At 38.1% G+C, this 22,348-nt stretch overlaps 1 protein-coding gene across 12 annotated transcripts in view; it reads left to right on the forward strand.

Moving 5' to 3' along the window:
• Positions 1 to 22,348, forward strand: part of cntn5 (contactin 5) — a 106,567-nt gene that overhangs the window by 67,530 nt on the left and 16,689 nt on the right. For 3 of the 12 annotated variants that reach the window (XM_069716315.1, XM_069716313.1, XM_069716314.1), the window contains 8 exons: positions 3,443 to 3,545; positions 8,268 to 8,455; positions 11,775 to 11,911; positions 12,058 to 12,187; positions 14,634 to 14,778; positions 19,603 to 19,730; positions 20,130 to 20,329; positions 22,207 to 22,327. In XM_069716315.1, coding sequence (XP_069572416.1) covers positions 3,443 to 3,545; positions 8,268 to 8,455; positions 11,775 to 11,911; positions 12,058 to 12,187; positions 14,634 to 14,778; positions 19,603 to 19,730; positions 20,130 to 20,329; positions 22,207 to 22,327 — 1,152 coding nt within the window. The remainder of the gene's footprint in view (positions 1 to 3,442; positions 3,546 to 8,267; positions 8,456 to 11,774; positions 11,912 to 12,057; positions 12,188 to 14,633; positions 14,779 to 19,602; positions 19,731 to 20,129; positions 20,330 to 22,206; positions 22,328 to 22,348) is intronic. The other 9 variants (XM_069716317.1, XM_069716319.1, XM_069716320.1 and 6 more) reach the window with 9 other exon arrangements.

A 22,348-nucleotide genomic window follows, 5' to 3' on the forward strand; every position in this document is an offset into this window, starting at 1 on the left:
ATAACACCAAAAATTAATGAGAAAAATGCAAAAATAAAGGCAAGATATAGAAATATAATTTCTTGATAAAGAATGAAAATATGCCTGCTATGAGTGTACAGATTTGCAAAGAAAAAAAATATTTTAATGTGATGTATATTCATATGGCGTTTATGAGCATCTTCACCTCTTTCATTCAGCTGCAGCCTCGCCAGTGTCAAACGGACTAGGGAGCAAATAAAAATAATACATTTAAAAACATAATTCAAAGCGGTAGGTATGCTTACTTTGATATTTTATAGGTACAACAAGCAGAATGCTTCAGTGATTCAATCAGTCTCTGTGGGATGATATCAATGTCGATAGCACAATGAAATGGATCTATATCTATTGTATAAAAGTCGTGAGGGAAAGCCGAAGATGTTTGAGGGTCTCTGAACACTCTGCCCTCCAGAAATCTTTTCACTCTCTGCACACCAAGTTCCACAGGAGTGTTTGGTGATACCATTCTTCAACAGAATTGATTGGTCATTAAGCTGTGCTTTTATAGGTTTTGATCCGTTATCTTGAACTTAACCTCCTGCGGAGTACGTTAGAGCTGGAGTACAAGTATCCATGATGAAGTATCTCTGTAAGAAGTGAACCACCTTTGTAGTCCTAAAATATTCAGGTTTAAACCTGAAGTATCCTCACTGACTTCAAATCCTGCTTCTAAGTAAAAGCCTCAGGTTTACTTATTGTTTGCGCACAGTTTTGTTAATTATATGTGGCTCACTTCTACTTTGCCAAATGGTTGTAGAATGTCCACTATTTGACTGTCAAAACTGACATCTAAATTGTCACCACGTATAAATGTTGTAACACTAAAATAAATCTGAGTTACAAATATTCTCAGGCTTTACTCGGTAATGTTTGGAAATACTGCAGTAAAACTGGCAGATATTTTCAGTTATGATGAGTGGAGATAGAATATGGCAATTATCCATCTACAAGTATACATACACCTCATCTTTATATATGAGTATTATGAATACAAGAATGTACCGTGAATTTATGTTTTCTTTTTATCACCTTTATTCACGGGTGAGTGATAACATTTTTAGCTGGCCTACAGCGCCAGTGATGTTGTTATTGTCTCTCTTTCCAACCAGGCAATAATATCAGTGAAACATAATGTTTGCAGGAACATGTCTTTTCCACACTGGCAAAAGTCCACTACTACACTGTACATTACGTTGTGAAGACCTTTGGCGTGTAGACATTTTGAATGTCAACATCATTTCTTACTCGCCAACATATTTTGGTGGCGTAGTCTAAACAACTAATTTCCATTTTACGCAAAATATTCACAATTAAGAAAGCTATCGAGAAAGCACCAATCTACAATCTGTAATTACCAGTGTTATGGAAAAAGCAGTATTCGGTTGTTCGATATCCTATCCTTCCCTATCCTGCCTACAATAATAATATAATAAACTTAAAGTAATATGAGATGAGAGCATCTCATTTTCTTTATAAGAGCAGTTTGTGTAATGTTCAGCTTGTTCTTTGTATACAACACGGCTGTATTGCTCATGCAGTAGATAGAGGACAATCCTGTCCGAGGGACCAGTCCAACTTACCAGCAAAAAAAGATGTTTAATGAAGTATTTATATATTTCTCAGCATGTGTAATGGATTTATTAAAACATACACACCTACAAAATGATTTTCTAAGGCCTGAAGTTTTATGTCAATATTTTCCATTACATAGTTTCCAAATCTCTTTAGTGCTTTTGATTGTCATCCTAGAACACTTCCTTTACTGCATCAGACAACTAAGAACACGCATCATTTTTCAATTCTATTAGCTTGCAGTTTCAGCTATTGTTCGAACAGATGTCATACTTTGAAACTGGTTTGCAGAAAAACATAGCACAACAGAGAAGAATACAATTTTCATGTAATTAATAAAGGAAATTGGAACATAAAATATGAAACTACACTGCGAGTGACGGAAATGTTTTAGCACACTGAGTTTAAACCTTATTTCTTTCGATTTTATCACGTCCAGCCACCGAGACTGAATATGATATTGAATATACTATAGCAAGACCCAATGAAATATTGCAAATTCATTATATGTGAAGGGCTGCTTTGGAGCCATAAATGTTGAGAATGAGATTGAAATTGAAAAGTTCTTAGGAACAAATATCATAAAACTCCTTTTCCATACATAACGGGCCACAACTCAATAACCCCACTCCTTTGCTGCATTCATTTTATCACATAAAAAATGTCAGGTACGCGTAAGTATGGTTTCCCAAATGTCACGCTGGTCATTTATCTCACTGATCATGTACTTTATAATGCATGTACAGCCGCACTTCATATGTTTTGATGTGTATTCAGGCAAGTGGTCGAAGGGGTGAGCGGTGTGTCCATGGGTTGTGTTCACATGCCATAAATGTATTTTTTTGGTAAACGTAAAACGCTCATGCAAAATGAATTTTGCAAACTCCAATTTGATAAGATGGAAAATAGTAATTGGATCCCTCGTTTTCCTTTGTTTCTCCAAGTTTCCTCAGTGCCATCTGACATCGTCGTCCTGGCAAATGGAAAGAAATCGTCTGCTTAACGGATGAACAGATGAATAAACAAAAGAAAACATGGAAAAAACAACAACATTGGAGTGGAAGTGTTGTTCATAGTGGCCCTTAGCAAGACTGATCGCACATTATCACGTGTCCTTCGCAATGCGTTTGCGGTTTGTTGTGGAGATTACTAATTCTTGAGAACAATAGAGTCCCTTCCCTCTTTTGTGATGGAATAACTTTAGAGCTTTTCTACTATTGCTTATTCAGTATCTGCATAATAGTAATATGCTACCCGCACAGAATTTAGCCCATATATCTGCATTTCCCAACTGACTTTTACGACATAAAATAAAATTATCATGTTTTAAACTTTGCTAATCCTGCTCATGCTTTTATCCGTGTCTTTTTGTTTTTGCTATAGATCAAAAGTGTAATCATTCAGTTGCTTGCTCTGAATTTGATCTACGCTGGTATCAATAGCCCTATTAATAAACAGTGTGTAAAATGAATGTGGATAGTTGAGAGGTATGACAGATTGTGTACAGAATGAGCATTCCACACCTGTACACTGCATGGTTTAATGTAGTGTGTGTATTTGGAGAGGTTTAAACATCAGACATTTTCAGGTAATTTAAATTTGCTCGTGCATTTTCTTCTTCAGTTGTTGCTCACATTATCAACGAAGGGTAATTGATGGAACGGGAAATATGCATCCTTATTGCTTTTAAATCACTATAGTGAGTTTCTGTGTGGCACACTACAGGAAAACAAAAGGATGATGGGAAATGAAAGGGGGAGAGGGGTGAGGGAGGTGGGGTTGTGGGTTTGTAGTTGTTGCAGTTTATGCAGTTCTAACGTCTACATTTCCTCTTTCTTAACCTTTTCAGGTGTCATGGGTGAATATGAGCCAAAGATTGAAGTACATTTCCCAACATCTGTTCTGGTTGCCAAAGGACTCACTGTCAGACTGGAGTGCTTTGCTCTAGGAAAGTAAGTAAACAAGTACATATTGCACCAATAAAGGTAGTTGTTTAATCACAGCGGTATGGTATTAATCACCAGGAACTGTAAACTACAGCCCATCGCTGCTCTCTTGCTGCAACATCCTTTAGATAACACTGCCTGCGTTTTTTGCTCTCTGCTTTAAGTGGCATTATTCCATTACCTGAATGGGAACCAGGCATATCTTGTCTTCAGGCAGTATGTTAAGTGAGTGTAGAATAGGGCCGCATCGTAGCTCAGCTGTTAGATGGCATGTTTGTGCATCGGGGGAGACTGAATGGGGAATTCAGCCCTCGGCACTCATGTGTTCTTATAATTGAGAGCCCTAATGTATCTGTGCTTCCTGGGTGCTTTCAGGGTCTGTTATGAATGTAGAAAGCCAAGGTTATATGTCTGGAAAAAAATTAAATTGATAATAGTTGTCTGCCAGGAGGGAAAACACTCTTGTCCACAGAGACTAGATCCAAACCAGTTGCCACAGTTTCTCAAGTTAGCATTTACAAAAGTATTGCCTTTTTAAATGAAAATATTTCTCTAATTTCTAAGGTGAGGTTTTTTTTTTTTTTTTTTTTTTTATAAATCAAATGTATTGTGATGACAAGATAGAATAGGAAGTTACTTTTGTGAAACATTTGAACTTTAAAATAAAAAGAATCGCCAAACATTTGTACTGTTCGCTGTCTTCAAAGCAAGATTGAAGTGGTATTAGACATTACATGAAATAACTTTCCTTGTACAACATAATCTTGTTTCCTCCCTCCTCCATTTTGTTTATAATTATTTAGCATACATTATTCACTTCTGCCTCCTATCATAAATGCAAACAGTCTCTAATCTACAGATGACTAAGGGCCTCGTAATTATGTACCTCCATTTTAATTAATTATCCACATTATGGCAAGTCATTTCCTTCATCTATAGACACTGCATCATAATCTCACACCCCCAGTGCTTCCTATTAAACTAAGCGGGACTTACTGGATTCTTGTTGATCTGGCAAACAGCTTGAGTTCATGCCCTGTGCCTCCGTCAGTGAAGTAATTTGTGCGTGATAGCTTTTAGTCAGACAGTAATCCCAGTGATTTACGCTTTTACACAGAGATGGATGATTTATCAATGCACCCTATTAAGAAATGCCAGTCTTTATAAAGCGCTGAAAATGAAGGTAAAATGGGTTTGTATTCCTGTTGATCAACATGTATGATGGCACCACTATCTATTGCGTGGCAGAGAAGCTCTTTTGTCTGTTGTGATATTTACCAGTGACTGTACTTAAGAGACCACAGTCAAGGGCATAGAGAACAATGAAAATGAAAAACAGAACAATAAAAGATAATCCTCTCCACTTTAAGGAGCTTTGAGTAGAGGTCACATTGTGTTATTTTAGTAATGTCTATAGGACTTATTATTGCTGATTCTGTAACTACAGCAAGTATACCGTCACTGTGGCTCTGGTGTTTCAGGTTACTTCATACTTGAAAAGAGAAATAAAACCAAGTACAACTTTGAAATTGGCATCAACAGCACATTTGGAATTAACACACGTCATCTTTAATGTGAACAAGACTTAAATTTAAAGTCCAATAACTCCTCCGCTCTTACATTTTTCAATCAATGCTTACATTAGCTATGATTGCAAAGCCAGCTCACACATGAAATCTGTTTTGTCGAGGCTTAAAGGGCATTTTGGTTTCAGTAAGTGTAGACCAAAGTTTTGTCTCATCGTTTAACTTTTTCTCGAAGCAGTTGTTGTTACAAACTAAATACAGCGCTCAGTTTAAAACAAAATTGCCGGACGACCACCAACAAAATCATGTGTAACTGAGGTGATGATTTTTTATCCAACGATAAGACTTGGAAAACGTACTCGCAAAGAATACAGCTTCCTCTGCTCCGTGATACTTAACCGCTCACGCACAACAGGAGCAGTCTCTGAACGTATTGACGGACCCTCGTAGATACTGTATATACTGTAGCTCAATAATACAAATCAAGCATCTAGAGGCTAGAGACTCTAACCGTGATATACAGGCAATGCTGTAGATGTAATGGCAACAGAAAAGCAACGTCGCAGATTTATAGGATGCACAATCAACATTTACACGCTGATACACACACATTTAGCCTTTAGTTGTTTTATAGTCATTCAGCCTGTATTTTGTTTTTGAAAGCAAGGGTAAGAATATTTACCATGAATGATAATATCCACCAATATACAACGACATATTGCTTCGACATTTTCAAATTAAGTTTAAAATCCTGCCTTTAGAGTCTGATCTACAAGCAACTCTGGAGAGTGCAGTTCTGTTCACTCTTTTCATTTCAAGGGATATTTGGGAGTGGAGTTCATACTAGTTCAAAAAGCCTTGTACATTTGATGGGTTACGCATGCAACCCACTCATTTCCACTTAAAACATAATATGTAGCATGTGTTGGAGGCTTTCATCCAAATAGCCTTTGAGTAGCGGATATACTTTTAGTTTCAGTGACCCCAGAGGGAATCAAACTCCTAAAGCCCTGCAGTTACTTTCAGGACCACATTGTCAGCAGCAGTGCCTCTTTACGCAACACATTTTATACTCTTTGGTGCTGGGGTTAATGTTTCTGAAAGACAGCTGTTTGTGCTCACATCATACAGGTAAAATGTGTCTTGGTGTTTCATTTGGATACTTCTTTCAAAATAGTTTAGAATGTCCTAAAGGGATAAAGAAATTTAGAGCTTACCAAATGAGCTAAATTGTGGGGCGTTATCTAGATCTTAATGATCTGAAGAAAACCAATTCACCATTATATTCGATTTAATTTTAAACCTTTATGTGGAACAAGTCCAGATGAGACAGCAATTGTGTGGAATGCTAATTAAGATGTAATCTACAGAGCCTGCCTATGGGCAAATTCTTAAATTGAAAATTGTTGCACCTTACATAAACTCCCGTGTCTAACACATTCACAATGTTAGGGTGAAAAATGCTCAGTTTATATACTATGATAAAATGAACAAGAATGACCAGAGTTTCAGATACAGGGGATTATGCGAACGGCTTCAGAGAACACTGACAGGAAGTGTTTCTCATTTTTTAAACTGAGTGAGCCTATTTCCTCCTGCCAGCCCCGAAGTACTGTGAGCATGTACAGGACCGATGCTCATTATTCAGCCTCCAAAGAGAAATCCTGCCATGGACTCGGGAAGATTCCCACTTATGTTCCAACCCCCAAAGGTCTCTACAGATTTCCTTTGTTCTCTGGCTAGTTGAGGGTTTAGCTGCAGCAAAAGTCTCCAGAAACATTTTCTGTCAATAACTTTCAGTATAAGGAAGTGCTTCACAACACCTCTATGTCACATTCATGAATGCTAATTAGGTTTCTTGTTAGTTCTTGTTGGCATTTATGTTGTTCTCATACACAATAACAATTAAAATGAAAATACCAGCAACAAAATAATAGACCATATTAAACCACTACTATTTAATTTGACCTCAGTATATATTTTGCTCTGGTAGCCATACTCTGTGGAGCCATTTTTATTGCTGATTTAGCATACTTTTAAAATATAAAGGTGTCTGTCCTGCAGATAGAAAGATATAGTACTAGTGGCACCAGCGACGCATGGTTCATGTTCAGAAATTTGGAGTTCCAATAACCCAAGTATGTTTGAAACCACTGACTTGTCACTGTGCTTCACACTGCGACATGAGGAACACAAAATGTTTGTCATTTCATTCGTTTGCTTTTAAAAAATACAAATAAACTAACCATGTTGAAACCAATAGTCTACAAAAAAATGTGTGACACAGAACTCTTATTCTAAATGAAAAAGAAACTTGTTGTTTAGAGCAAAACATGGCCTGAATCCTAATTTGAGTCCATTGCAGCCAAAAGCACTTCATTGTCCTTGTGAATTTAAAATGGATCAAATAGAGAAGCTCAGGGATGTAACATTTCTGTCTTGGCTAAATGATTGATAGGTTCACTGGAGGTTTGCATGGTGTCACATTTCCATCTTTCAGAGACCTGTCAAATCTAGTTGTCATACAAGAGACGGCTGATACTTTGCACATAGTATGGAATTCTCTCTGCATGTGCAAGTCATCTATCATAAGGATCTATGGGAAACTCATGAATATACAGGGATGGTTAACATTGCTTGAATACTAATCCTAAAAAGCTCTCTGGTTGTTGTAATAACCTGATTTAAATATTGTCCCTCTAAAATATGGAGTTTAATAAAACGTCAGCTGTGGATTGTTTGGTACAGTAAATTTATCATGAGTAGTTTGAAGGCTTCAAATTGCTTGTATTTGCGATCCAAACTCGGGTAACTTGATTAATCTAGTAGCTCTTGAAGCCATAAACTTGGACATACAACAATTCAAGCCATGCAATACGAGAAATAAACGAAAAACTGTAACAGGTATAATTTTCTTTTATTTTTTTTGTCATTAAATTTTTTTTATTAAAAACACATTCTAAAACATCTGTTGTAATTAATATTAGATGTGCATTCTCAAATTACAATTAATCTGTGAGTATACATCCTGATATTATTCTACATGTGAAATACTTGTGAAATTGTTATTTATAAGGAAATCATTAACCTGAAGTGTTTATTCCTGTTGCTCACACCATATAGTGTCTGTACATACTGCAAATGCTCCTGGGATACTGTGTTACATAATGTAATAGAGAATACTCCTCGTCTTTTCTTACAGTCCAGTGCCAACAATCACATGGAGGAAGATAAATGGCAACATCCCCAAGAAAGCAAGACTTCGGAAGTCCCAGGCCGTTCTAGAGATTCCCAATATTCAGCTGGAGGACTCGGGAACTTATGAATGCAAAGCTGAGAATCCAAGAGGAGGCACTGCTTTCAAAGGACATCTACAGGTCTACAGTGAGTGTGAGAATACTGTAATATTCATTCTTTTCTCTTTTTTTTATTTGTCTTTCTCATTTGAGGAAGAAAAGTCAAACTTTGCACATGGTGTTTATGTGGTAAATGTGCAACATGACCATTTGGCTACCGCGCCACTCCTACTCTTATTCTCTGCTGATTTGCTATGATCCAATACTTTTGTACAGCCATCATACATTATCTGAACGCAAGCATTATCATGGGTCGGTATATTTATTCCACGAATAGCAGTACAAGTAATTTCTCTGAATTTTTCTTAAGTTATTTCTGTCCCTCCACAGTTTAGAAGCAATATTTTCCAAATATAGTCTTTGCTATTTAAAAATCTAAGATTAGTAACTCTTACCGGTCCTGGGGAATTTGCTGAATGGTCCAAGAACTAATTATGAAGCCATTCCAGATAATCTATAGCAAGTATGTATGCATCACTGCAACAAATGAGCTGTTTTGTTATAGTTGAGAAAGATGTGAGTCTCTTATACAAGAAGTCTGGTATGTTTTGTTCTCTGCTGCATCCCTGTTTAGTTGTTGTTTTAATAAACTACAGTAGGCCAACGTTCTTTCGCAATATGATTTGATTAAAAAAAAAATTTATACTGCTTTTTATATATGCCGTACATGGCTTTGTACACATACTGTTTTTTTTGTTTTTTTTTATCAATCTTCTACTCACACCTGTTTCTTATGAGATGTTTTTCACTATAAAATTTTTTTATCTTTTAACAAGATCTTTAAATAAAATAACAATAATAAACACCTTAATTATAGAAAGAGCTACTGTTGGGAATATGATTAATTAGGACCGCATTTTATTCAAACTGATACTAATGATTAAGCTTAAAATCTAATTCAGGCATAAACTATAATTTATATGACTAAATCTTGGCTCGTCAACAAAAATATCACCTCTAAAGCATGGAAAGAAATGCAGATTCTGTCAATAAGTACTGCCTGTACTACTGTATTTCTGATTATGTATTAATTGACTTCTATTTAGAGCAGTTTTCAGCTTTCTTTAAACTTATCCATGAGGGTGCATGACTCACATTCTTCTCTGTCTGTGCCATGTGCACAGGACCAAGATAATGGACTGCTTCAACCTTGGTAGGACACATTTCCAAGGCCGTGCACTTCTTGGCAACCTCCATTCTGTTGACATCACAAGGAGAATAGGGAGCCTAATTTGCACCAGCCTCACACTAAATGTAATTTACACAGGTCAGCCAGTAGTTTGAACTTTCATTGTGAGGTAGACCTTCCTGACCATAATCATTCAATCAAACCGCACAAAAAAAAGTATTCTACTCAAGGTGCAATATGCAAAGACTAGAGAAGAACGTGCTTGGCATGTTACCGTGGGGGAAACGGCTCAATAGTGGGGGTGTTCGTCTCTATGCACACACTGCATGACAATGACACCACAATTAAATGTGCAGTGTTTGGGTCAGGAAGTTCTGTCATATTATACAAGAATCTAGAGGAAGACATTTGTGTTGTCTTTAGACAAGACAAATGTAAAGCAAAACTTGTAAGGAATGTATGTGCAACTACTGATTTTCACTATTGTATTACGCTGACCATATTATGATATCACACTGTTATCAACATTTTAAGTTGATCCAAGGAAGTTAGTCTTTAAATCGATTTTTAAGTGCTGGTTGCACATGTTTATTTAATATTTTACAGACACTTTTTTTTTTCAAGGTTATTATTAAAATACTCTGCTATAATATATTTTTTTTAAATTCCCCTTGGGGATTAATAAAGTAACTACCTCACCTAACCTATTAAAATTGTAGCAGAACTTACAAATAAAAATGATTAGAATAAAATGGAAAAAAATAACTTTGAGTACATCAATGACTGATTAATATTCCCTCACTCACACAAGATCGGCTGAACAATCTTGCCCCTGGTAAAACAATTTTATAATTTTGTAAATGTACAAGAATAAAACAAATTCAAACCACAGATAAGACACACTAGCTGGAAAGAAATTACAAGATGAAAATAAAAACTTGGAGCTTCTAAAGTGTTCAAATGTTGAGCTGCAACAGAGATTTCCTGCAGCATATGGAGTTGGACATTGGATGTAGATGGGACAAAAATAAGTAAATAGGCTGTGGAAAAAAGAGAGAGAAAAAAACTTGATGGTAAAAGGGCCCCCAGGAAGGGCTGTTGGCAAGTTTGCATAGACCATGAACCAGCCATGCAATGGAAGGGGGAAAAAACCACGATACAAGTAACCGTAGGAAACGAACAAGCTAAAATACTGGGGATTGAATAAAGGCTTGGCTGAATAACCATCAAAGTGGAAATTGCTCCTGCCTCTTTACATGTATTTTTGCTTGTTTATTTCCCAGAGTTACCTTGACCTCCTTACAGTTTTGAGTATGTTTTCTACACAATGAAACAAAATGCATGAATGGGGTTTGCATTTTGAGAAGAGTGGGTAGCTTTTTTTCTTCTATACAACTCTGGGCCCGAGAATTTTTTTTTTAAATTATTTTCTGAGTGCGCTACATTCAAATCCTATAATCATAATAAAACCAACCTTATTGAACAGGTTGCTTCTTTCGGTTAGTATTTACGTTGTTTAAAGTGCTTGTTGTTTACTGGATATACTTATTCCTTACCAATAAATAATAATTAAGATTACTTCATCTACTCATAAATATGGTGTCAACAAACATTTTTTTTCCTAATTGATTATTTGATATTTTAATAATTTAATAGCTGTTTCATCTATAAAACAAACAAAAAAATTGATTAGAAATATCCCTTAACAATTTCCTGTCGCCGAAACATGTTATTTCATTTTGTATTTTTTTTATTTATTAAGTAGGGATAGTGCAGAGGGAAGATTGTGTTGTTGTGAACGGTCATCATGCCAATTTTCAGGTCATTTGCATTGAATGTTTTCCCTCAGACGCCTCAGAACATATTAAATTAGTAGAGCTCGGTGTTGAGAGTGTGATCCTGGGGGACGAATTCAGTGTAACAACCCCACGAATGTAAAAATAAAATAGAAAACTTGGTTGCGTGTCTGGGCCTGTCAGGTCATAAGTGAAAAATCACTTGTATGATTTAGCAATCAAAATAGTTGCCGGTTAATTTTTTGTGAAATTGATAAAACCACAAAAAATGTAAAGATTCATCTTTAATACAGCTGCTTCCATCGTGTGTTGGCATTTATGCATCTGTTCTTCCTCGAGAAAGTACAGGTAACCAAACTTGTGCCCCGTGTGTTTCAAGGATACATTACTTATTCCTAAATCTTTTTTTTTTTTTTTCTATCTTCAAGCCCTCCCCCAGTGGGTCAGAATGATTAATGATACTCAGATGGATAGCGGGGAGAAGCTCCAGTGGGAGTGCAAGGCCATTGGGAGGCCCCGGCCCACCTATCGCTGGCTTCGTAATGGTTTGCCCTTGACATCCCAGGTACCCATTTTACTGCACAGCAACCTCTCCATTGTTGATTGTACCATGAAGCATCTGAATTATTCCTATGAAACTTCACAGCATTATCATGTAAAGTATGTCTATATACAGATGTGATGTTCCTTTACACTTCTTTGTTGTTACAGAGTCGATTTGAAATCGTGAACGGGGAGCTGACCGTTTACAAAGTGCAGCCGACGGACTCGGGAATGTACCAGTGTGTCTCAGAAAATAAATACGGCACCATCTACTCTAATGCCGAACTCAAGATTTTAGGTAATTTATCAAATTAGACCAAACCAATTAAATCATTTGTTTAAAAAAAAATCATTGTAGTAATTTATAGGAGGTTAATTTTGCTTTCAGAATATTTCTTGATACTCTGCAAAGAACAGAATTTCAGGAGTATTGACATCTAGAAAGGTATAACGGATGATTTGCACAGGACATTGAATAGCAAGTGGGGGATGCTGAACTGTGAGGTTTGCTGATTGCTAATTAATGTTTCCTGATTTAACCCAGACAGTGGACGTCATGAATAAAAGAAGGTCTCTTGTGGTTGTATACAATGAGATGTCTGCGAGCATCACATTGAGGAGTGTCTGGAACAATTCGACATTATTCCGGGGAGAATAAAAAACAATGATTTGGAGGTATAGATTTATACTAATGGGAGCAAACACTAGGAGTGAAACATCAATGGTTTCTTTGATGGAGTTTAATGACTCCATTAGGGGCTTATCTCTCCTCTATCATTTGTCATCAATGCACAGACTACATTACAATCCCCATTGCTTATAAAAAACAAACCTTCACCTCGGACATGACTTCTCATCGGGTATTTGTTAGTTAGTGTTTACCGTTAACCTGCATATCGTGTACTTGAACAAATGTAATGACATTTAAAGCCAAGGAAACTGCTCTTCAGCCTAAAGGTTTCAGGCTAAAAACATAACAGTCATGCTGAATAGCTGTCCACTGTTCTGTGTTGATGCACTATTTTCTCCTTGTCATCTTCTATACTGGGACACATCTGGTGATACCCGGTCCCCTTTCATGTTTCCCTGAGGGACAGTTTGATTTACTGTCTGTATGGCTTGCCCTTTATTGAAGGGGAATCGGTGACATTTTTAAAATCTTACTGCAAATGGGAAAAGTTCATTTTTGTCTTCAGTTTGAAGTGTCAGGTTAAAATCTGTGTAAAACAGCCACCGCTTCGTGTATTTGAATTTAAGGTGTTGTCTGGAGGAGTCAAAAGTTCTGCGTTTTAATAAGCTTTATCTGAGCTGACGACGAGTAGCTTTTTGCCTTCCTTGGAGTCACAGTCACATTGGTGATATTTGGAAGCTGTTGACAAATGTTTTCATAACTGTTCCCCCCCAGGCACATCTTCCCAGTGACCTGTGCTCCGTGGAGATGTCCACAAGCAAACACTATCAGGACAGATTACATGACTAATAACAGCCTGCAGATGAGCGATCACCGGAGGCTACGTGGGTTCAGCGGCTGCCCTCATGCCTGTGATCTTGTCCCAGATCCAGCTCTTCTGGGAGGGTGGCGGCTGAAGTAGTACGGGGCACTGCTGCCACCAGCTACAGGCCTGCTCTCATTTTGATTAAAACAAATATGCACAGCAACTGCTCTGTTTTGTGCTACTTTCTGAGTCTACAGGGACCTCTGCCACTCAGGCAGCTACTCAGGCTCAAAGACACAAGTGCTAAAGGGAGCGGGGTCAGCCTGTAGCTACAGATGGGATTGAATTGTCATTGTGTATAATGTCACCTATGAAGCATCATTCAGCATTTGAATAATCACAGTTGACGTAGCCCTGCAGCCGCTAGACGGCCTTGATGTGTAATACGGCTGTATACCAGTACCACATCAACTTCAGTGCCTGAAGCCTTATTTAGACCATTACTACTTAATTTGCTCCCTAAAGCAAGCTGCATGTTTATGTACTTGTTATTAACTCAGGCAGCCTGGTTAAATATAGGTTAAAAACAATATTCATAAAAGCAGTACAAATCATCCAACATGGCAGTTATTTAGAAATTAGGCTGCACAACTCGGTGGTGTTTATATCCTGGTAATGGATACTGATTTAGTTCCGAATTAAGACAAACTGTGGTATGTTTTATAGAATATAAAAGAATGATTAAACCAGTGTGAGTATGGAAGCAGGCTTAGTAATACTTAATGTGAAAATACTTTGGAATAAGTTTCAAGAATATTATTATGATTACATTTTAGCAACCACACAGCTTTTTTTGTTTTCCAAAAGAAAAGTATTTCACATAAATAAGCAGGTCAAGTTGTGCTGCAAACAGATCCAGCTGACACAGAATACCATGAGAATCCCGTCTGTGTTGCCATTTTCTGTGGAATAATTAGCAGACAAATGGCTGGTGTGGTAATTCACTGGAAACAGGTGCTCCCATTTTTTACAGAGGGCACTATTGTTTGAATTTGTGTCTTTTATTTTGAGAAAGGTAGTTTGTTAAAATAGAATAACCTTCACGATAAGCCCATGAGCCATTTGATTCAGTGCTTGTTTTACATCCCTTTAAAATAACAGCTCATGAAGAGTTTTTGATACTGAACATTGTATGTTTACATTTGCTCATTGGTTCAAAAATTAAGTTAATAGGCTTAATAAATCATACAGTAAAAATATTATTGTGTTGACAACAATGGTTTTTTTTTTTCCATCCGTGTTCCACAGCATCAGCTCCTGTCTTCGTCCCCAATCCAGTACGGGTCATAGCCACACTTGGAAAGGATGTATCACTCGACTGCAAACCGAGGGCATCACCCAAACCCCGGATAATATGGAAGAGAGGAGACCGAAGGATTCAGCCAAATAAAAGGTGCAGCAGCAGCTCAGTTTCTACACTTTTGAATAGATGAAATGTTTTTGAATGTTATCAGTTAGAATGCATCTATTATATGAAATAATAAATGAATAAACAGATTTTCTGATCCGTGTCAGAAAAAGAGTCTTTAGCGTGTAGCTTTGCGAGAATGCCAAAGCTGATAGTGCCGCTCAAGGACTCTTTGACTGCACAGATGTTTGCTTACGCAAATGCTGTCTCCTGGCTCCATGTATTGAGGTCATTACATCAAACCTTAGCCCATGACAACAACACATGCTGAGAATGTGGCAACGTGCTGCATGAAGAAAGAAAGATTTGATCCTGTTGTGGTGAAACAATATCTATAGATAAAACGGTAAATACTGTGGACAAAAAAAATGGAAGACATGAAAGAAAGAAATGTCAATAGAGCAGATCGTTAAATCTTTACGTTTACAAAATGTCATACAGTAATATGTGTACGTCTCAGTTTATGTCCTGGTACAATATCTGAAAAGGAAGAGAAATGTGTATCTCTTATGATCTGCCTCGGCGTCTATATTGTGAATACAAATTAATGATATGTTGGAAAGTGTGTTTCAGTGTCTGAAATTCAATATTTTCGATTATGAGGAAGGATTCATTTCTGCTTGCATTTTCTTTAAACGTAACAGCATATGTAAAGTACCAGAGCTCTGCGTTATAACAGTGTAAGATCTTTATTTTCCGTGCACAGTTTAGAGAATGGAATATTATGAGAAAAAATTAATTGCCCTGTAAAATATGTATGAAGTCATGAAAAGTTTGTCTCCCTCAATATCTTTATATTGCTACCCATCATAGTTTTATGGCATAAATTCAACTGTTATCTTTTCAGCACAGGCCCTTGAGAAATTGTATACATGTCTAGTTGTAACACATCATAGTTTCATTACTGTAACTGAAATTAAGTGTCACTGCTAAAATAAAACACCTCAGGTACTGGCAAAGCTCTGGAGACTCATCCTCAACCCCACCTCCTGCTCAAGAATGCTGACAATTTAAACCATACAATTGCATTTGGAATTCACATGCTGTTAGATGCATCATCTTTTATGAGAAACATCTCTCTATTGCACCTAGAGGGGGGCTGAGCACGGCAAGGCTCCATCAATCAAACTGAGCGACGCCGCTTAAATTATCCGTCAGCTGCTGAGCGTCCCAAGTTTTGAGCAACAGAATGAGGCCTTGGTTTATCAGCCAAGATGCAGCAGTCTGTTCATCAGCCTCATAGTAAGGTCAGCCAGGTGATAATCAGATCCTCAGTGGAGGGATCCTTCAAACAGCCAGCGACAAATCGTCACGTCTCTGACGGGTGGATAGAAACCGAACATTCAGGAATTAGTTTAACATGTTAAGAGGTTGATGGAAGTTTGCAAAAGGTTTCATTTTCATTTAAAAGAAAAACATTCCTCTGAGGTAATTTGGGCTGTCTATTTCTTTTCTTTTCTTTTTTTGTAGAACTGATGGATGGGCAGTAAAAGTGTTGCCCTAAAAAAGGTGATTAATGGCTCTGGCTGGTCTAGATCTGAGGAAGCCTTGGAGATATTTGTCAAAGCGCGCCAAACCTATTTTTCAGTTTTGTTGGTGAATGCCTCGGAGAGGTTCATGCCTGTCTGACCACCTTTATCTGTTTTTTAAAAATGTTTTATCTGATTTCAGATATAGATGTCTCAAGAAAGCCTTAAACTGTTAACAAAACATATTGGCAAAAGTGTTAGTTAGGCTCTCCCTTCAGAGTAATTTAGCATTCACTATTACGTGTTGGCATTATATATGTATGTGATTCATTTTCTTCATAATCTCTACAATCAGTACTGTAATTCAAATTTTTCTCACAACTTCCTTTTAAGCTGCTCTACACAGTGCTTTTATTGTCTAAAACTCAAATCCAAGTAGAATTTTACACTCTAAAAGGACGTCTGTTGCAACTTAAAAGCACTATTATGAGTCTGTAAACTGGATAACGTTGTGATTAGGGGACTCACTTTTCAAATGGGCATCAACCTCTTGAAAGATGATTTCTATCTGGAAAAAGGTGAAATAACGAAGGGGAGACGTGCGTTTTCAGGTGCGTTTTCCAGGGTGACTCCTGCAAGGATTTTCTGCCATTACCTATAGTAAAGAGTTTATGGATGGAGAGACTTTCTATTCTTGGAAGAACAGAGGAGGAATCGAAACAGCTTCACGTTTATCTGGCATTGACAGCTGTGCTGACTTAATGAAGGCTCGTAATTAACATGGATTTCCGCTAATGTTCAGGGCTTTTGTCTCTTAAATAGAAAGTATTAATCCCATTAGTTTGAAAGCATGTGCCTGACTCATTTGAAATCCACAGACTCTTTGTTTGAGAGTCAGTCAGTATGTGCATAATTTGGAATTAAAAAATAAATAAATTGCAAAATGTTTAAAAATGTTTGATAGTTTTCTTCAGATGGAAAAATAGGATTTCAAATGCTGTATGTTTACTGTGATCTTCTAATGTTGTCTTTAGATTTCTTACGGTTGAGAGATTTGCATATTGTGTATACCCAGCAGCCCCTATCTTGTCCTTTCTGCCTCGGTGTCCTTGTCGGATGTGAATCTCCTCCCTAATTTGAAAAATGTCTCCTGGCTGCAGATTGCTGCTGAATTGTGTGTGTGTGGCTAGATTTTGTCACGCCCTCATGAGTTTCTCTTTGCCATTTCCAATCACCTTGCTCATGATGAGAGAGCTCAGTGTTGTAAATATAAATGCCAAACAATATGAGTTAAATTAAAAGGCAAGGAAAACCTCACAGCCCCATTTTAATCATGTGATATAAAATGACAGATTTGCTGATGAAGAACAGCTTTGTCGGTGTGCCTCAGTTGCCCTATAACTGCAACATTCCTGGTTTGATTCCAGGCAGGGACCTGAGTATAACAAATAGTCTTCCCGTTATGCCACTGAATGTTTTCCTGTGTGCCTCTTCACTGCTCACTGTCAAACAAAGGCATAAATGGCAAAAACATAATAATACCTTTGCAAATATTCATCTGCACCTCCGCTGGCCCAAGTCAAAATACAATGTAATATAAATGTGTGTATTTCAGATAAAAGGAGTTTGCACTGAGGGGAGAAGGAGCTCAATATGATCACGATACCATACTTTAACACAATTCCTGCTCTCTAGCCATCTGCTCACGCACCTGCTTCCAGGCTTCTTGAATACAGTTGCATCATATACTATCTTATGTCAAGCACGTAATTCTCCAGCAGTTATTCACAAGTCAGAGCAAAATGTTAATACCACATTGCTAGTGTCCTTCAGGCGCAGGTGTGGCGTTTGGCAGTTTGTTTTTCCTCTCACAATCGAGTTTCCCAGGAGGACAGCTCAGTGCTATACACATCGGGGTTTGACAGTTTTTACTTTAAACTCATTGAAAGCTTTAACATTCAAAGTTTGTGAGGTGGATTCATGAGCACTGAGCAAGATGAATGCACTTATTTTGACTTTTGAAAATATCTATTCGGATAACAAACAACCCTAACATCTATTTAACTTCATCTTGAGGAGACTTCTCCACAAATTTGCAACAAAAATGTTCCTGTAATGCATTTTAAATTATACTGCACTTAGCCAAATTGCAGCCTGTTGTTTTCTTTCAAAGGCACAAGATAAGTTATAGAGTAGCATTTTAATAGAAGTCCTTGATGTTAAAATCCTGCTTCTTCTGTCCTGCCAGATCGATCAGCACAATACACCTGAAGTACCCAAGAGTGTGGCTCAAATAATGGGGGAGTTAAGGGGACCTCACAAAAGGACATGAGTTCCCCTGAAAGCTGACTTTGAGACAATTAGAGGGCGCTCCAAAACATAATCCATTTTTGTAGTCACAGGTTCTAGATTTTGATTTTTCTATACAATAAGGCTCCTAAGAACAATAATAAAAGTAAAGTAAAGTAAATGTCCTGAGTTAATTACCTCATTACATACCCATGTCCGAACATTTGTCCCCACTAATAATGACAACGCTTTGTCTATTCCAGCCAGCCAGGCAGACAGATGTTACTTAATTCAGTTGCCTGCTTGCCCTTCTCGGTTTGCCCCTGTTGGGGGAGGATGCAGTAAAAATGACAGAGGGAGAGTATGTATTTTACAGTAACTGCGCAATCGACTCCCCTCCATGTGCACGTGCATGTGACAGGTTCAGTAGCGGTGCGCACTGGAAACCTGGGCTCTCCTAACCCTGCCAAAGAGCACCTGTATGTGACCACCTCAAAGACTCGGCAGCACTTCTCCTCCTTTATCCTGACATTTTCTTTTGTTTTACTGAATGTTTGTCCTCATTACCTAAAACTGCATCTGTGTTTAATCCTGTTTAAGGTGCGACTACCTCGTGATATCTGCACATCTATTGTTGAGCTTTAATGAGAGGTGTTTGTTTGTATGCTCCCTGAATCAAACAACCAATACAAACGCTGTTCTTGACTTCACGTCGCTGTCACCTGAGTTTTTTAGCAACATAAACAACTGCCAAATGTCTTGTGACTTTCGATTGACTGATAGTAACTCGTTAGCTGTAAGCACAATTTATATATATATATATATATATATATATATATATATACCTCTAGTGAATGGTTATTTCAAGAGTTTCTGAGGAGATTTTTTTTTTAAACTTTTTTCCTCTGCTCTCATCCCTTGTGGATGTTGGTATTTTTGTAAACCAACACAACCACAAACATATAATCTCACGGGCAAGCTTGTAGTGCAACTGTTCGTACGTGAATTTGCTTTGTCATACCTGTATTGATTTTTGTGTACTTTCTTACAGGATTATGTTGTTACGGAACAACACTCTGAAAATTGTTAACTCCAGCCGAGCGGATGAGGGGAACTATGTGTGCCGGGCAGAGAATCAGTTGGGCTCGGCAGAGATGACTGCCATACTGTGGGTAAAAGGTATGTGATGCCCTGGGGGCCTTTATTTTCTGCCAAATTAGCACAAGTCTGCCACCAGTAAACAGTCCCCAATGTCAATCCCCCCACCCCCACCCCCCACACACCTTTGCTCAGGTGCCAGGAAATTTATTGTGCTTGCTCAGCCATGAAGAAAGGCTCTCACATTCAAGAATCATATCACCAGGACACGTTTTGAATGTGTAACAGTCTCGTAGATGCCCTGCGTATAGTCCACATTGAGCAAACCGGGGTATTTATCCGACAAAGGTGTGTGTTTCTGCCCGAGTCAGGGTTACGTCCCCATGATTGCTCTGGCAGTGATGTCTCAGTCGAGTGCTGCTGCTTGACGCTAGCTTTGAGTTAGCCTGAGGTGACGGTGCAGCAGCTTTGTGCTTCCAGAGGCCATGCGTGTTGCGCTCAGCCCGAGCAGAGTGGAGGTGACTGTGGGGGAGAGCGTGGTCCTGAGCTGCAAGGCGACACATGACACGTCGCTGGATGTGGCTTTCCAGTGGCTCTTCAACCAGAAACCCATCAACTTTCAGCACAATGGCGGCCACTTTGAATTCATCCAAACAGTAAGAGCCAGAGTAAGAGCAAAAGTAAGACTAAGTGTAAATTCATATTGGTTATGGTCTTATCTATCTATGAATTTGTTTGTCTCCATCTGTCATCCTTTGAAGATATATAATTAGCTCTACAATGTCTCGTGTTGGGTGTAAACAGATGGTCGTTACTCACTTTTATTTTTGTTTTGTTTTACTATTTATTTATTTGCCCAAATTTTGTTGATCTTACAGATCAACCTTTTTAAAGTAAAAAAATAATGTTTTTCCTTCCATTTGTTCTTTTGTATCTAATATTCCTCTTATTGAGCAAAACACTTGGTTTATCTGAACAATCAGCTCTGCTAAAAGTCAGACAGCCTCGGGTATCATCAAAACCTGGCAGTGACTCAAACAGTTTTGTGTATCAAACTCATTCTGGTGGTTCTGAATTGACCCTGCGAAATTGAAAATAACAACTAGAGACTTACATGGAGTGATAGAAAGGTTCAGCAATGATTCAGAATGGCAAATAGGAAGGAGAGTTTGTGGACTCTGAACACAAACTAGTGTCTTTTTTTAGGCAAAATCTGTTTTTAAAAAAAAACATGGTTATGAATCTATTCACAACAACTACATAGTAGTTAGGCTCGTCCATGTGTGTGAATGCCCAGTTGTAGCTACTCCTGTTGTTTGACTTTAAGTCATCTCGTATTGGTAAAGGAAAAACTGGATCAATGATTCTGAGAAACATTTCATTTATATTCTCCCGGTAAAAGCAAAATGTGAAGGTGGATCAAAAAGTTCACAGGCTGTTCCTGTTGTGTGCGAATGTCCCTGTGCGTCAAAGTCGAACTTATTGTTGACAGTCTGAGCCCGGGGGATGAATTCATGGGGCACTGCACCGTAAATGTCAAAGATAACGCACCTGGTTGAGCTCCTGACCTCGTGTGCCTTCTTTGGTTTTGTCTGTCACTCAAAACACTTCACCCGGCTCATTGCTCCGTTGCTGCAGGCTTTCTGAAACAATGGTCTCTGCTGCTGATTTCCCGAGTTTGTCACAAAATGTAATGTGTGCTTTCTGCTGAAATCTGTGGTGAATTGGAAATGCTCTCCAAAAATGTGTGGAACACAGATGCTGACCTAACTTATAATATTTACTCACGAAGGATGTAGCTTTATATGCTGCTGATCCCTGTTCAGGCAGAACAGGAACAGTCTCGGACCTTGTTGATTGCCACTTGTATACACAAAAAGGCATTTAACCTTTGCCTTCATTCAACATCGAGGCTGCATTGTTAGCTATTCCATTTCACCTCCAGCTCTTTACCTTTTTTTACTTTTGCTGGACCCTTTCGACCTTTATCTTTTGCTCGTTTCTTACCACCAGCTGGTTGGTTTTACATTTTTACAAAGCGATGTCTGACATTTCCCTCGTCCACAATGCAAACAAGAAGTCTTTGGTGACTTAACAATAGAATAAAATTTAAAATTTAATTAGCAGGAGAGCAGAGAATCCTGTTTATGTCACTGCTCCTTCATCAAAAGTGATATTAAAGTCACATCTGTCCTGATGCGTCCTCTGCTACAACCCCTGCTCAGGAGAGAAAGTATTTGCAGTGACAATCCTTTACAGGTACTACCGAAGCCTGGCTGATGCATGGTCTGTAATTTTAATCAGGTTTCGTGCTAAACAGCTGCCTGTAGACCTTGAATTATTCCCAGTCTTGCCCAAGGCACTTCTCATTTCAGCAGAGAAAATACGGGTAGCTGAGGAGTGTAGCACCAAGCAAGCACCTGAATTAAACAGGAACTTCTCAAGCCACATGAGCCTCGACAAGATGTAAAGGAATCAGACTTTTTTGTCAAGCGCATTTAGGCTTGCCGAATACCTAACTTTTTTTTTTTTGTATACTTTCCTCTCCCAATTGCAGCAGTCTTCGGCAGTCGATCTGATGATTAGGAGCATTTTGTTGAAGCATGCTGGAAAGTATGGGTGCAGGGCCCAGACCAGTGCTGACACTGTATTTGCAGAAGCTGAACTTCTTGTTCGAGGTAAGCTCAAATACTGTATGA

Source organism: Brachyistius frenatus, unplaced genomic scaffold, assembly GCF_029030835.1.
Source record: "Brachyistius frenatus isolate BFR_SWC_R1_liver_20210118 unplaced genomic scaffold, ASM2903083v1 Contig_155, whole genome shotgun sequence".
Classification (NCBI taxonomy): Eukaryota; Metazoa; Chordata; class Actinopteri; family Embiotocidae; genus Brachyistius; species Brachyistius frenatus.